This window comes from Bufo bufo, chromosome 3, assembly GCF_905171765.1.
Source record: "Bufo bufo chromosome 3, aBufBuf1.1, whole genome shotgun sequence".
NCBI lineage: Eukaryota > Metazoa > Chordata > Amphibia > Anura > Bufonidae > Bufo > Bufo bufo.
Genome location: NC_053391.1, coordinates 566,775,487 through 566,790,385, shown reverse-complemented (window position 1 = coordinate 566,790,385; position 14,899 = coordinate 566,775,487). Strand labels below are relative to the sequence as shown.

At 50.1% G+C, this 14,899-nt stretch overlaps 1 protein-coding gene across 2 annotated transcripts in view; it reads left to right on the top strand.

Annotated features, from left to right (window-relative positions):
• STAT2 (signal transducer and activator of transcription 2) overlaps positions 1-14,899 on the top strand; it is a 142,855-nt gene that overhangs the window by 116,198 nt on the left and 11,758 nt on the right. For both annotated transcript variants that reach the window (XM_040425607.1, XM_040425608.1), the window contains exon 22: positions 1,455-1,509. In XM_040425607.1, the coding sequence (XP_040281541.1) occupies positions 1,455-1,509 (55 nt within the window). The remainder of the gene's footprint in view (positions 1-1,454; positions 1,510-14,899) is intronic.

The following is a 14,899-nucleotide window of genomic DNA, read 5'->3' as shown; positions in this document are numbered from 1 at the left end:
CACTGTTATGGGGGGATCTATGGATGATGCACTGTTATGGGGGATGTGTGCTGTGAAACATAGGGCCATGAGGGGGGCCAGCATAAGATGCTATATGTGTGGGTGACACACATATAGCATCTTATGCTGGTCCCCCTCATGGCCCTATGTTTCACAGCATTACAGTACTTTATTCTTTGTATGTAAAATATTTCTTTAATCCTGAATCAAACGCTCTCCTTTTGATAAACTAGCTGACATGATATATCGCCGGCCGCTATGCTGCACAGTGTGGCCGGCGATACATCAGTCACAGTGCGGGGAGGGAGGAGGGGCTGGAGGCAACTCACAGCGGGGCCCAGTGCAGTCACTGTAGTACACCGGGCCCCGCGCACAGAAGTCTCTTTGTATGTAAAATCTTTCATTAATCCTTTATACCGTAAATCGCTCTCCTTTTGATAAACTTTACTAGCCTAATCGCGTGCATCAGTACTCACTATGAATGTAGCGTGCGGTCCCTCCGGCGCATGACTTCATCCTGCTCCTGCTTCATTAATGAATTGGGAGGAGCGTGACGTCAGTCACACGCCGGCCGGACCGCACGCTACATTCAGGCTACATTCACACGTCAGTATTTTTCTATAGCCCGATTTTCGGTCCGTTTTTTGCGGATCTGTTGTTCCTGAAAATGTTTCTGTATGTCATCCGTTTTTTGCGGATCCGCAAAAAACGGAAACATGTATAAATTTCAATAAGCAAATAAAGTTGTTTTGGATTTCTTTGAAAAAAATAAAATAAAAAATTTAAATGTAATTTCCAGGAACGGAATCTGCATAAAACGGATGACATACGTAATGACATCCGAATGTCTTCCGTTTTTTGCGGATCCATTGACTTTGTATTGTACCAGGATCCGATTTTTGCGCAAAAGAATAGGACAAGTTTTATATTTAATCGGACATGCGGAACGGAACAACGGAAACGGACAGCACACATTGTGTTATCCGATTTTTTCCAGGACCCATTGAAAATGAATGGGTCCAGAACTGGTCCTGATCTGTTCCGCAAAAAACGGAACAGATCAGGAAAGAAAAAACGGACGTGTGAATAGACCCTCATAGTGAGTACTGATGCATGCGATTAGGCTAGTAAGGTTTATCAAAAGGAGAGCGATTTACGGTATAAAGGATTAATGAAAGATTTTACATACAAAGAGACTTCTGTGCACGGGGCCCGGTGTCCTACAGTGACTGCATCGGGCCCCGCTGTGAGTTGCCTCCAGCCCCTCCTCCCTCCCCGCACTGTGACTGATGTATCGCCAGCCACACTGTGCAGCATAGCGGCCGGCGATACATCCGTGTCAGCCCTGTAAAAAAAGTCAACCATCGTTTTATAAGACGCACTGTCATTTCCCCCCTCTTATAAAGCGAAAAATACGGTAGTTATATCACTCTTACTGGTGTATTTTCTTACAGTAAACTTGGAATACCAAAGGTACATGACGCGCAGGCTGATCATGGTTTCTGAAAGGTGAGAAGTGAGATGTGCATCTTTGGTTAGTCAATAGATTTTATGTATGAATTGCTCTCATGCCTTCTACTGAGGTATAAGTAAACAGTTTTCACCTTAAGGTCTTATTCTGATTGTTAGACATTTATAGTATATCTACAGGATACTCCTATAGAAGGGAATGAAGAAAGCTGCACATGTGTAAGAACCTGTCCATTCACAGTGACACACAAAGCACCAGGTAGTAAAGGAAAGGTTACGGTCCCAGTTCTGGAGGTTCTCAGAGGTGGGATCTGCATCTACCAGATATTTATTGGATATCCTGTTAATATGTCATAAATGTCTAAGATGAAAATGCCCCTTTAAGTACAAATGTGAATCACTTTTTTAAAGGGAACATTTGTTTTTTCTATGTTCTTATACTTTATAGCTTCTTGTTGACACTCCAAGCAGCCACGTTACCCACTACCACAGGTGGAGTAATTGTGTGTTCGCCATGACATGCACCAGATATCTCCCTTTCTCGCTCATATCATTGGGGGACACAGGACCATGGGTATAGCTGCTGCTGGGAGGCGACACTAGGCTAAAAAATGTTAGCTCCTGCCGCCGGCTATATTCCCTCCAGCCTGGAGAGAGCATATCAGTTTTTAGCTTAGTGTCGTAGGAGGCAGACCTCTCTGCAGGGTCAATTCTGCTGTTTTTTTTAATTTTTATTTTGTTTACTTTTCAGGCTGGGGGAACAGGGCCGTCTGGCCTCCCTGTTCTTCCGGGGACCATGGCCTGGGTCCGCTTCCCTCCCAGTCCAGCTCCCCCAAGAAGAAAAATAGGACCAGGGCAGCCTCGCTCCCCTGCTTCCTGCCAGCCAAGGGGTCATCTGGATCCAGCCCTCCCTCCTTGCCAGCTTCCTGCCACTTCGGTGCCAGCAGCTGAAGAGGTGACCCTGCTGGACCCATCTAGAGAGGGTGAATAAAAAAGGAGGAAGATGGTGTGAGTAGGCCGGATTGGGTGAGTATTCCTCCCCTATTCCCCACTGCCCGCTCCCCTCCTTCCCCCTTTTCCTCCCTGGGGCCCAAATGTCCTCCTCCCTTGGGGTTTGGCCCTGGATCAGGGGGTCTTGGGGTGGAATCTACTTCTGGCGGCCACCCTGGAAGTGTAGTTCCGGTGCCCGCCCCTCTAATTTAGGCCCCAGTCCCTATTTGGACCTACCCTGGTTGGCGACCTTCCCAGTCCCCGTTCGCCTCGGCCACTTTTTTCTTCTCCTCTGGCTAGTCTCCGGTGTGCGCCCCCTCTCCCGGGCAGTTCTCGCTCCTTTAGTTCCGCCCTTAGTTTTCGGCTAGAAGTGCTTCACGGCCAGCTGCTGCAACTAATTTAGCCCCCCGCTTCTTTTGCGACCTAGCCCGGTTTGCGGCCGTCCTGGCCACGCGTGCCTCGGGCTCGTTTTTCCTCCTCTGGTGATGTCTCTAGTTTGCGCCCTTTCTACCGGGCAGCCTCCGCTCCTCCCGCTCCACTTTTGGTTTTCGTCGACCGGAAGTGCCGGCCGCCACAACTAATTTAGCTCCCGGTCTCGTGGCCTACTAGGCCTCATTTTCTCTGGACCCTCCTCCTGCCCCCTACCCTTGCAGGGCCAGGCCCTCGGCCACTCCTAGGAGGGCGGGGTTGCCTCTTTTCCCCACGCTGGCCCTGGAGAAGTCGGCATTCCTCTCCCTCTTCACACCTCGGTCGGCAGGAAGATTCATTGGGGGACATCAGGAGCTGGTTCCACCTGCAGCTTTTCTGATAGGACAACCCTATATCCCTCCAGCCCTGGGACCAGCTCTTAGAGCCATGTCCAAACCCACGTCTGACGCCCGCCACCAGCCCCCACCCACTACGCTTGCGCTTAATGCGAGTTTCCTCGCGGCCAGTCGGACTCCCTGTGTGTACCGCATGATGTGCGCCCAGACCGGCCCTAGTCATCCCTCCCGAGCAGCCGCACTGCCCCCCTAACCGCGTGGACCGGATTAGGCCCGCGCCCTGTCCCGGGCAGTAGAGATCCTATCAAAAGTTTCCCAATCCACCCTTCCTCTCATGGGTCGATTGGTTGACCAGTCCTCACCTGCGCATCCCACGCCTTCCTCGGGAGACCAACCTAGGGGCAGACCTCACAAGCGTCCCAGAACAGGACAATTTTCCTCTATTGACGCCTCAGTGTCTCCACCTCCCCTGAGGCCACGCACGGACATGTCCTCCCTCCCAGGCTAGACACTGTACTAAGGGGAGGTACTTGATTCAGACTCTGATCTGGATCAGGAACAATCTTCTAAGATTTCTTCCATGGTAGATAGCCTGGTCGTGGCTGTCCGCTACGCCTTTCAAGTTCAGGACGACTATCCTTCATCTAGCCGCCAGAGAGTTTTGTTTCTCCGCTCGAGACAAGCCCCTAAGGCCTTTCCCTTGCGTGACGATTTTTCGGTCGTCATTGCCAAGGCATGGGACCATCCAGATCGTCGTTTTAGCGTTTCTAAGCACCTCGATCTGTTATACCCCTTTCCGCCAGACCTGGTCGCAAAATTGTCGTCCCCCCCCAAAGTGGACCCGCCCGTAGAGCGTCTCGCTAAGCATACCGCTATCCCTGTCGGTGATGGCACGTCCCTTTAGTACCCCGTGGATCGCCGCCTGGAGTCTTTTACTAAGTCCGCCTTTGCGGCGGCTGGTTCCGCGCTTCGTCCCATTTTTGCCTCAGTGTGGGTGGCTAAGGCGGTCTCTGAAGGGGCCCTTTGCCTGCACCAGGACATTATGGCTGACCTTCCCCCGGCGGACCTCCAGTCTTTGGCCCTGTAGAATAGAAGTACTGGCCCTGCATCCACTCTCACGGTCGCCTTACGGTGCGAGTTGTGGCTTAAAGTCTGGGCTGCAGACTCCTCATCAAAGCGTTCTCATACGGAGCTTCCCTTTTCGGGTTCTCGTCTGTTCGTTACTCTTTTGGACGAGATCATCTCTGAGGCCACGGGCGATAAAAGTACCCACCTCCCACAGGGCAAGGCCAAGCGTCCGGTTCGCTCCAGGCCCTCGAACTCCCGTTTGCGCTTCTTTCGGCGCTTCTCCGGCACACGCCCGTCTTAAACAAGAGCAGAAGAGAAACCATCCTTCAAACCTCAACCAGCCTGGCGCTCGCAGGCACAACCCGCCCGCGCACAGGCCAATAGACAATCTTCAGCATGAAGGGGAGCCCCCGCCCTCTCGGGTGGGGGGGTCGGCTCCTCCTTTTTCAGGAAGTTTGGCGGTCCCACATTTCCAACGAATGGGTACTCGAGATACAAGATCGAGTTAGCCTCCACCCGCCGGACCGATTCTTTCTTTCCCAGCCTCCCAGAGACCGAGTTCGAGCCGTCACCTTTTTTCAGGAATTACAGTCCCTTCTCGCCCAGGGAGTGATCTCCCTGGTTCCGCTTGCGGAGCAGTTCACAGGTTTTTATTCAAATCTGTTTGTTATCCCCAAGAAAGGGGGATCCGTTCGCACGGTGCTAGACCTCAAGTTGCTGAACCGGTGTGTCAGGGTCCAGCACTTCAGGATGGAGTCTCTCCGCTCCGTGGTTGCCTCTCTGGAACGGGGCAAGTTCCTTTCCTCGGTGGACATTCAGGACCCGTACCTTCACATTCCCATTCCCATTGCTCCTGCGCACCAGCGTTTTCTTCGCTTTGTGGTGGAGTCTCTCCACTATCAGTTTGTGGCTCTACCCTTCGGCCTAGCAACAGCACTGCGAGTGTTTAAGAAGGTGCATGCTCCTCTCCTCGCCCTTCTCCGTTCCAGGGGCATCACCCTGATCCTCTATCTAGATGACATCCTCGTCATTGGCTGCGACCTTCGGTCAGAACGAATTTACTCATCACCCTGGCACGTTTCGGCTGGCTGGTAAACTTTCAGAAGTCAGCACTGCATCCCAGCAGGCGGATTACTTTCCTCGGCATGATCCTTGGCACGGCCTCTGCCTCCCCTCGGACAAGCTGTTATCCCTTCAGCTGTCGGTTTGTCTTCTCCTCCGGCGCAGACATCCGTCGATCCGGTTTTGCATGCGAGTGTTGGGAACGATGGTCTCTTACTTCGAGGCACTTCCGTTTGCGCAATTTCACACTCGTACTCTCCAGCGGGCGATCTTGTCGTCCTGGGACAAGACACCAAGTTCCTTGGACCATACCATCGCCCTTCCTCCCCAGGTGCGGTTGGACCTCAGGTGGTGGCTCTCGACTCCAACCTTGGTCTCCGGCAAATCCCGGATCTATTGTCGGTCATCGCCATTGATGCCAGCCTCCTCGGATGGGGCGGAATCTTACCACCTCGGACAGTCCAAGGCAAATGGTCTCTGTCGGAATCCAGACTGCCCATCAACATCCTGGAACTTCGGGCAATTTTTTTGTCCGTGCTTCATTGGACTCCTCTCCTGAGAGGACTGCCAGTCCGGATCCAGTCGGACAATGCCACAGCAGTGGCGTACATCACCCACCATAGGGGATTCCGCAGTTGGGCGGTGATGGCGGAGTCGGCCAAAATTCTAAAGTGGGAGGAGGAACATGTACCAGCGCTATCGGCAGTCTACATTCCAGGAGTGGAGAACTGGACGGTGGACGTCCTCAGCCTAGGAGACGCTCCGTGGCCGCTTCCGCTCAGGGACGACCTTCTCTCTCAGGGACCAGTCTTCCACCAGCATTTAGAATCACTACATTTGACGAGGTGGCTATTGAAACTCAGATGGAGTCATTCGCACCATGATTAAGGCCAGGAAGCCGACTTCGTCTAAGATATATCATAGGACTTAGAAGTCTTTCCAGCGCTTCTTTGCGGACCGTCGCCTCCCTCCACTCTGTTTCTCCCATCCCACAATCCTCTCCTTTTTGCAGATGGGGCTGGATTTGGGTCTTGGTCTTAGTTCCCTAAAGGGGCAGATGTCAGCGCTTGCAATCTTTTTCCAGCAACCTCTGGCGCAAAAGGCACCGGTTAAGACCTTCCTCCAAGGGGTAGCTTACACTGTCCCTCCTTATCGCCCCCCTTTAACCTCTTGGGATTTGAACCTTGTGCTTGGTTCTCTCCAATCACCTCCCTTCAAGCCTCTTGACACTGTTTATCTCCTCCTTCTTTCCTAGAAAGTGGCCTTTCTGGTGGCAGTCACCTCCATCAGGTGCGTGTGAGAATTGGCGGCGCTTTCCTGTAGGGAGCCCTTTCTTATTCTGCACCAAGATAAGGCGGTGCTTCGCCCTGTGCCTTCCTTTCTTCCGAAGGTAGTCTCCGTCTTGTCAACAAGGACATCGTTCTCCCCTCATTTTGTCCCTCGCATTCACATCCTAGGGAACGAACCCTCCACCAGCTGGACGTGGTTCGTGCCCTGCAGATTTATCCGCTTCAGAGTCGTTCCGGCGTACCGACTCACTGTTCATTATTCCTGAGGGTCCTCGCAAGGGTTTGGCAGCCTCCAAAGGAACGATTGCCAGGTGGATCCGCCTGGCCATTGCCGAGGCGTATCGCTCCCGGGCAAGGCTCCGCCCCTTTGTATCACGGCTTATTCGACCAGGGCAGTGGGTGGTTCTTGGGCCCGTTTCCACCAGGCTTCCGCTTTACAGTTGTGTAAAGCAGCAACCTGGTCTTCCTTGCACATGTTCACCAAGTTCTACCAGGTGCATGCTTTTGCATCGACAGACGCCGCTCTGGGCCGCAAGGTCTTGCGGGCTGCGGTGTCTTAGACTCCTGCAGTTGTGACTTTCATGAGATTGTGGTTTCTACTTCCCCGTGGACTGCTTTGGGACATCCCACTGTCCTGTGTCCCCCAATGATACGAGCGAGAAAACAAGATTTTTGTGGACTCACCTGTAAAATCTCTTTTTCGCTGAGTTCTTTGGGGGACACAGCTCCCACCCGTTGTTTTTGTTTCTAATTTTGTCGCAGGTGACGGCAGTTTATTAACTGGTAGGGTCCTCAGTTTTGAGTTTGGACCCACTGGTTATTGTTATTTTATTTCTGATTTATTTTCCTCCTACTGCTTGTACACAAACTGATATATTCTCTCCAGGCTGGAGGGGATATAGCCGCTGGAGGAGCTAACACTTTTTAGCCTAGTGTCTCCTCCTAGCGGCAGCTATGCCCACGATCCTGTGTCCCCCAATGAACTCGGCGAGAAAGAGATTTTGCAGGGGAGTCCACAAAAATCTCATTTTCCTCATTTAGTGCGGGGTGCTTTACTCACTACAACATGTGGAGTAAGTGCACGTTCAATATGGTCTTATATACAAGCCTTCCCAGTACTGCCCTACTTTAGGTGTCAACCTTCCCTCGTTCAGTGTGGAGTCATTGCACTGAAGTTGCACCAGACAACCGGTTTACCCTCTACCAGAGATGGATCTTTCACTATCAATATATAACCATAAGGTCCATTACCCCTAAGGACGCCACGTTCAGTGGTGAAACATGTTGGGGGAACGATGTGTTCAATGTTCCTAAACTTACGCTTGGCCCTTTGTTAAAATAGCACTGTGATAGGGTGTGCTGCAGGCACCGTAATCTATGTGTTTGTGACAGAGTCACTATAGCCAGGAACAGTTAGTGATTGGGAATAGACATATGGCACACTATATAATAGCAGTAGAAATAAAGATGTGAATATATATACTCCTGAGTGCCAAAACCAATCACTAACAGTATAAACTCCATTAATATACTGTGGCAAATCAGATACAAAACAGTTACAACTATACAGTAGGTGAACCCGATTTTGTGTCAATCTCGCTGTATTTCTCGGCGAGATTGAGCACATACGAGCCCCATCGCGGGAGCCAGCGCCGAGCTGGCTTGCCGCAATGGAGAGCAAGCGCGTCATAGAAGCGACGGGAGATCCGACTTGGATTCCCGCCAATTCTACACGTGTGCGGCGTTTGTTATGAATCCTGAGGGGGAAGTCCCCGCCGGATTTTAAATAAAAATCCGACCTGGGTCCCGCCCTCAGGAGCATACCGGGCCCTTAGGTCTGTTATGGGTTGTAAGGAGAGCCCCCCCTACGCCGAAAAAAACGGCGTAGGGGGTCCCCCTACAATCCATACCAGACCCGTATCCAAAGCACGCTACCCGGCCAGCCAGGAAGGGAGTGGGGACGAGCGAGCGCCCCCCCCCCCCTCCTGAGCCGTACCAGGCTGCATGCCCTCAACATGGGGGGTTGGGTGCTCTGGGGCAGGGGGCGCACTGCGGCCCCCCCACCTCAGAGCACCCTGTCCCCATGTTGATGAGGACAGGGCCCCTTCCCGACAACCCTGGCCGTTGGTTGTCGGGGTATGCGGGCAGGAGGCTTATCGGAATCTGGGAGCCCCCTTTAATAAGGGGGCCCCCAGATACCGGCCCCCCACCCTAAGTGAATGAGTATGGGGTACATCGTACCCCTACCCATTCACCTGCAAGAAAAGTGGTAAAAACACAAATAAACCACACAGTGTATTAAAATATTTTATTTTTCTGCTCCGGAGGCCGCCCCCTGTCTTCTTTATTAGCTCTTTTACCAGGGGGGGGCTCTTCTTCTTCCGATATCCCGACGGGTCTTCTCCGCTATCCGGGGGGGTCTTCTCAACTCTCCGGGGTTCTCCTTCTGTCTTCTCCTTCTGTCTTGTTGTCTCCTTCTGTCTTCTGTCTCCGGGGGGGGCTCTTCTTCTTCCGATATCCCGACGGGTCTTCTCCGCTATCCGGGGGGGTCTTCTCAACTCTGCGGGGTTCTCCTTCTGTCTTCTCCTTCTGTCTTGTTGTCTCCTTCTGTCTTCTGTCTCCGGGGGGGGGCTCTTCTTCTTCCGATATCCCGACGGGTCTTCTCCGCTATCCGGGGGGGTCTTCTCAACTCTCCGGGGTTCTCCTTCTGTCTTCTCCTTCTGTCTTCTCCTTCTGTCTTGTTGTCTCGGCGCACCCCGATTCTTCGTCTTCTCTTCTTGTTTTCGCCTCTCTCTGTTGTTGACTCGGCGCACCCCGGTTCTTCGTCTCGCGAGACGAAGAATCGGGGTGCGCCGAGTCTCGCGAGACGAAGAATCGGGGTGCGCCGAGTCTCGCGAGACGAAGAACCGGGGTGCGCCGAGTCAACAACAGAGAGAGGCGAAAACAAGAAGAGAAGACGAAGAATCGGGGTGCGCCGAGACAACAAGACAGAAGGAGAAGACAGAAGGAGAAGACAGAAGGAGAACCCCGGAGAGTTGAGAAGACCCCCCCGGATAGCGGAGAAGACCCGTCGGGATATCGGAAGAAGAAGAGCCCCCCCCCGGAGACAGAAGACAGAAGGAGACAACAAGACAGAAGGAGAAGACAGAAGGAGAACCCCGGAGAGTTGAGAAGACCCCCCCGGATAGCGGAGAAGACCCGTCGGGATATCGGAAGAAGAAGAGCCCCCCCTGGTAAAAGAGCTAATAAAGAAGACAGGGGGCGGCCTCCGGAGCAGAAAAATAAAATATTTTAATACACTGTGTGGTTTATTTGTGTTTTTACCACTTTTCTTGCAGGTGAATGGGTAGGGGTACGATGTACCCCATACTCATTCACTTAGGGTGGGGGGCCGGTATCTGGGGGCCCCCTTATTAAAGGGGGCTCCCAGATTCCGATAAGCCTCCTGCCCGCATACCCCGACAACCAACGGCCAGGGTTGTCGGGAAGGGGCCCTGTCCTCATCAACATGGGGACAGGGTGCTCTGAGGTGGGGGGGCCGCAGTGCGCCCCCTGCCCCAGAGCACCCAACCCCCCATGTTGAGGGCATGCAGCCTGGTACGGCTCAGGAGGGGGGTGGGCGCTCGCTCGTCCCCACTCCCTTCCTGGCTGGCCGGGTAGCGTGCTTTGGATACGGGTCTGGTATGGATTGTAGGGGGACCCCCTACGCCGTTTTTTTCGGCGTAGGGGGGGCTCTCCTTACAACCCATAACAGACCTAAGGGCCCGGTATGCTCCTGAGGGCGGGACCCAGGTCGGATTTTTATTTAAAATCCGGCGGGGACTTCCCCCTCAGGATTCATAACAAACGCCGCACACGTGTAGAATTGGCGGGAATCCAAGTCGGATCTCCCGTCGCTTCTATGACGCGCTTGCTGGGATGTGCTGTCGCTATCCCAGTGAGTGCGAGATCTCGGCACCACGTCGCCGAGTATCAGCGCGACGCTGTCGTGCTGAAAACACAATCTCACAAACACCTACTGTATTTGTTGCTTTAGTGTCGGTAAAGTTAATACAATAAATTACTGACACTGTCACAGTATAGGGGAATACTAGGGATATGAATATAATATCCCAGTTATGCTTCCCTGAGCTTTATGAGTGATAATAAGCGAACCTTATGGTTATACAGTCAGGTCCATAAATATTGGGACATCGACACAATTCTAGCATTTTTGGCTCTATACACCACCACAATGGATTTAAAAAGAAACGAACAAGATGTGCTTTAACTGCAGTCTGTCGGCTTTAATTTGAGGGTATTTACATCCAAATCAGGTGAACTGTGTAGGAATTACTACAGTTTTCATATGTGCCTCCCACTTGTTAAGGGACCAAAAGTAATGGGACAGAATAATAATCATAAATCAAACTTTCACTTTTTAATACTTGGTTGCAAATCCTTTGCAGTCAATTACAGCCTGAAGTCTGAAACACATAGACATCACCAGACGCTGGGTTTCATCCCTGGTGATGCTCTGCCAGGCCTCTACTACAACTGTCTTCAGTTCCTGCTTGTTCTTGGGGCATTTTCCCTTCAGTTTTGTCTTCAGCAAGTAAAATGCATGCTCAGTCGGATTCAGGTCAGGTGATTGACTTGGCCATTGCATAACATTCCACTTCTTTCCCTCAAAAAACTCTTTGGTTGCTTTTGCAGTATGCTTTGGGTCATTGTCCATCTGCACTGTGAAGCACCGTCCAATGAGTTCTGAAGCATTTGGCTGAATATGAGCACATAATATTGCCAAAAACCTTTCAGAATTCATCCTGCTGCTTTTGTCAGCAGTCACATCATCAATAAATACAAGAGAACCAGTTCCATTGGCAGCCATACATGCCCACACCATGACACTACCACCACCTTGCTTCCCTGATGAGGTGGTATGCTTAGGATCATGAGCAGTTCCTTTCCTTCTCCATACTCTTCTCTTCCCATCACTCTGGTACAAGTTGATGTTGGTCTCATCTGTCCATAGGATGTTGTTCCAGAACTGTAAAGGCTTTTGTAGATGTCGTTTGGCAAACTCTAATCTGGCCTTCCTGTTTTTGAGACTCACCAATGGTTTACATCTTGTGGTGAACCCTCTGTATTCACTCTGGTGAAGTCTTCTCTTGATTGTTGACTTTGACACACATACACCTACCTCCTGGAGAGTGTTCTTGATCTGGCCAACTGTTGTGAAGGGTGTTTTCTTCACCAGGGAAAGAATTCTTCGGTCATCCACCACAGTTGTTTTCTGTGGTCTTCCGGGTCTTTTGGTGTTGCTGAGCTCACCGGTGCGTTCCTTCTTTTTAAGACTGTTCCAAACACGCCTAATGTTTTTGCTATCTCTGTGATGGGTTTGTTTTGTTTTTTCAGCCCAATGATGGCTTGCTTCACTGATAGTGACAGCTCTTTGGATCTCATCTTGAGAGTAGACAGCAACAGATTCCAAATGCAAATAGCACACTTGAAATTAACTCTGGACCTTTTATCTGCTCATTGTAATTGGGATAATGAGGGAATAAAACACATCTGGCCATGGAACAGCTGAGAAGCCAGTTGTCCCATTAAGTGGGAGGCACATATGCAAACTGTTGTAATTCCTACACCGTTCACCTGATTTGGATGTAAATACCCTTAAATTAAAGCTGACAGTCTGCAGTTAAAGCACATCTTCTTTATTTCATTTCAAATCCATTGTGGTGGTGTATAGAGCCAAAAATGTTAGAATTGTGTCCATGTCCCAATATTTATCAACCTGACTGTATATTGATAGTGAAAGATATTCAGTATTACTCTGCACAAGCTTAGGGCCAGTATCATTCTTTTAATCATTGTCTATATTTGGGTAGTTTTATTTAATAATAAAGAATAAGTTACGTTTTAGCATTGGCCAAAAACAGGTATTGAAGGCCTTTGGCTTTTGAATCTTGCATTGCCCCCCAGATTATGTTTCTGTCTACCTGGCCAGTATCCATACTCCTGAGGTTGGATTCTTACTGTTCTAGAAGGCCTGCACTATTTTTTCTTATAGGGCCAGATTTTCTCAGATGTTTTTGTGACGTCGTACATAGTCATCACATTCTCTCCTGGAGAAGTATTTCTCCTATCTCGAATCTGTGCATTCCGCTGATGACTGCATTGTCCCCTTTAGGCAGAGTTGCTACACGGTGACAGTAGATGGTCTCTGACGAATCTACACACCTCCGATATTTTTGGCGTCCGCTTTGCTTCTACCTATCACTACAGTATTTTTGTTCTTCAGCCTGCAGTTGGGTCTGTCTGATCCAGGCAGTTTGTGAAGTATCAAGCAGCTTCTTTTATTAGAAGTCTCACGACAAGCCTCTACGGCTCTGGGGGCATCTGTCTTCCACAATACCTGCTCCTTAGGGGGCGTTTCCTTTTTAAGCAGAGATGTATGCTGCGATCCTTACATTTTGAATCGGCTTCCATGATTGTATTCCAGCGAGTATATGTACTCTCTCATGTATTGTAGCCTACTCTCTTTTAAGAGTGTGGTTGCTCAGTTTCCTCAGGCTGTCTAATGCCAGTCATGATATGGTTCCAGCATCACTTGCAGTCTTCCTTTTGTCCAGTGGCGGAGGTTGCTTTGGCTGCACTCTTCTGCCGCATTGCTCTCTGCTGCACGGCTGGGATGCTATTGATCCCCGGGGATACAGTCTTTTCCTCTTAGACTACTCCCCATTTGTCTATGGTTTTTCATTTTCTTCCTCTGATTGGCTCCCGTTGTGGCTTTTTGTCACCCTTGGCCATCCCTTATCTCTGTCTTGATAAATGATCATATTCCATACTTTTTAGTCTCTTCTCGTGCTAGATTCTTTACAAGGGAGTGGCTATTTTCTTTTACAAATTGGCCCACAGGGGTCTCCTCACGTACCTGGGAGACCCCTACAGGACTCGTCCTCTGCCAGTTGCCCAGTAATTCCTTCCAGTTTTCCCAGTTTTTCGCTGGGTTGAAGTATCCCATCCTGATACTTACACATTTGGTAAGGTTGTGTCTGGGTTTTCCTGTTGCTCGTTCGCCAGGTCTCGTGCATACCTAGATTCTACAGGTTCATTTCTGTTGAGTAGACACCCCTCAATTTTCCATGGGGCCTATTGCCTCGCAAGACATCCTGGGTGTCCAGTCCAGGTCCCCACAGCAATTCTGTGGTCCTCGTTATCCGGAAGTACCTTCCGCACATCATCTTCAGTCGTCAGACAGGCTTATCCTTCTTGTGGAAATTATGTGCTGCTATCCACATCTTCTGAAGCCTCTCAAGCCCTTGGGCTTTGTTTAACTGGGTCTTCCTCTTTTTGCCCAGTCTAAGACGCTGTGCGTTCTACGCTCTCTGGCTGGCCTTCCTGGTTCATGCTCTTCCTGTCCTATTCAGGGTTCTTGTGCATCCTTTCCCCACATTTCTGTACGGGGCCTTATGACTGGCCTTAGATTTGTTCTAGTCTTTTATTCCCTCCCCATGGTACTGCTTTGGAACGTCCCATGGTCTCCTGTGTCTCTCAGTGATACGAGCGAGAAAATAGGATTTTTTGTGCTTACCTGTAAAATCCTTTTCTCGCTGAGTTCATTGGGGGACACAGCACCCACCCAGTAAGTTATTTGCTGGTTCTTTTTGGTGGGTCCCACCTGTTCTTGGTTCTGACCCATCTCCAGCTCTCTTTCATACAACAGCTCCTACTGCTCCTTACTGTGTTTAGCTCATTGATATAGCTGAGAGGAGGAGCTAACACTTGCCTATTGTCGCCTCCTAGTGGCAGCAGCAGCTATACCCAGGGTCTCCTGTGTCCCCCAATGAACTCAGTGAGAAAAGGATTTTACAGGTAAGCACAAAAAATCCTATTATTCCAACTCAGGCCTGCAGGTGGCAGTACTGGATTGGAATATACTGTATCCTGTAATGCATAGATTTTCATTACAAAATCTAATGATTGCATCTTATAGTCACCTATGGTGACTTAAAAAAATGTAAAAAAAAAATATGTAAATATAAAAATTGAGGGTAAAAAAATCTAAATGGCCAAATTTGCCATTTTTTCGTCATTTCACCTCCCAAAAAAATTGACTTAAAAAGTGATCAAAAAATCATACACGCTCCAAAATGGTATAAAACTACAGATCGTCCTGCAAAAAATAAGCCCCCTTACAACTCTGTAGACATAACTAGAAAATAAGTTTTGGCGGTCAGAATATGGTGATGAAATGAGAAAAAAAATCTA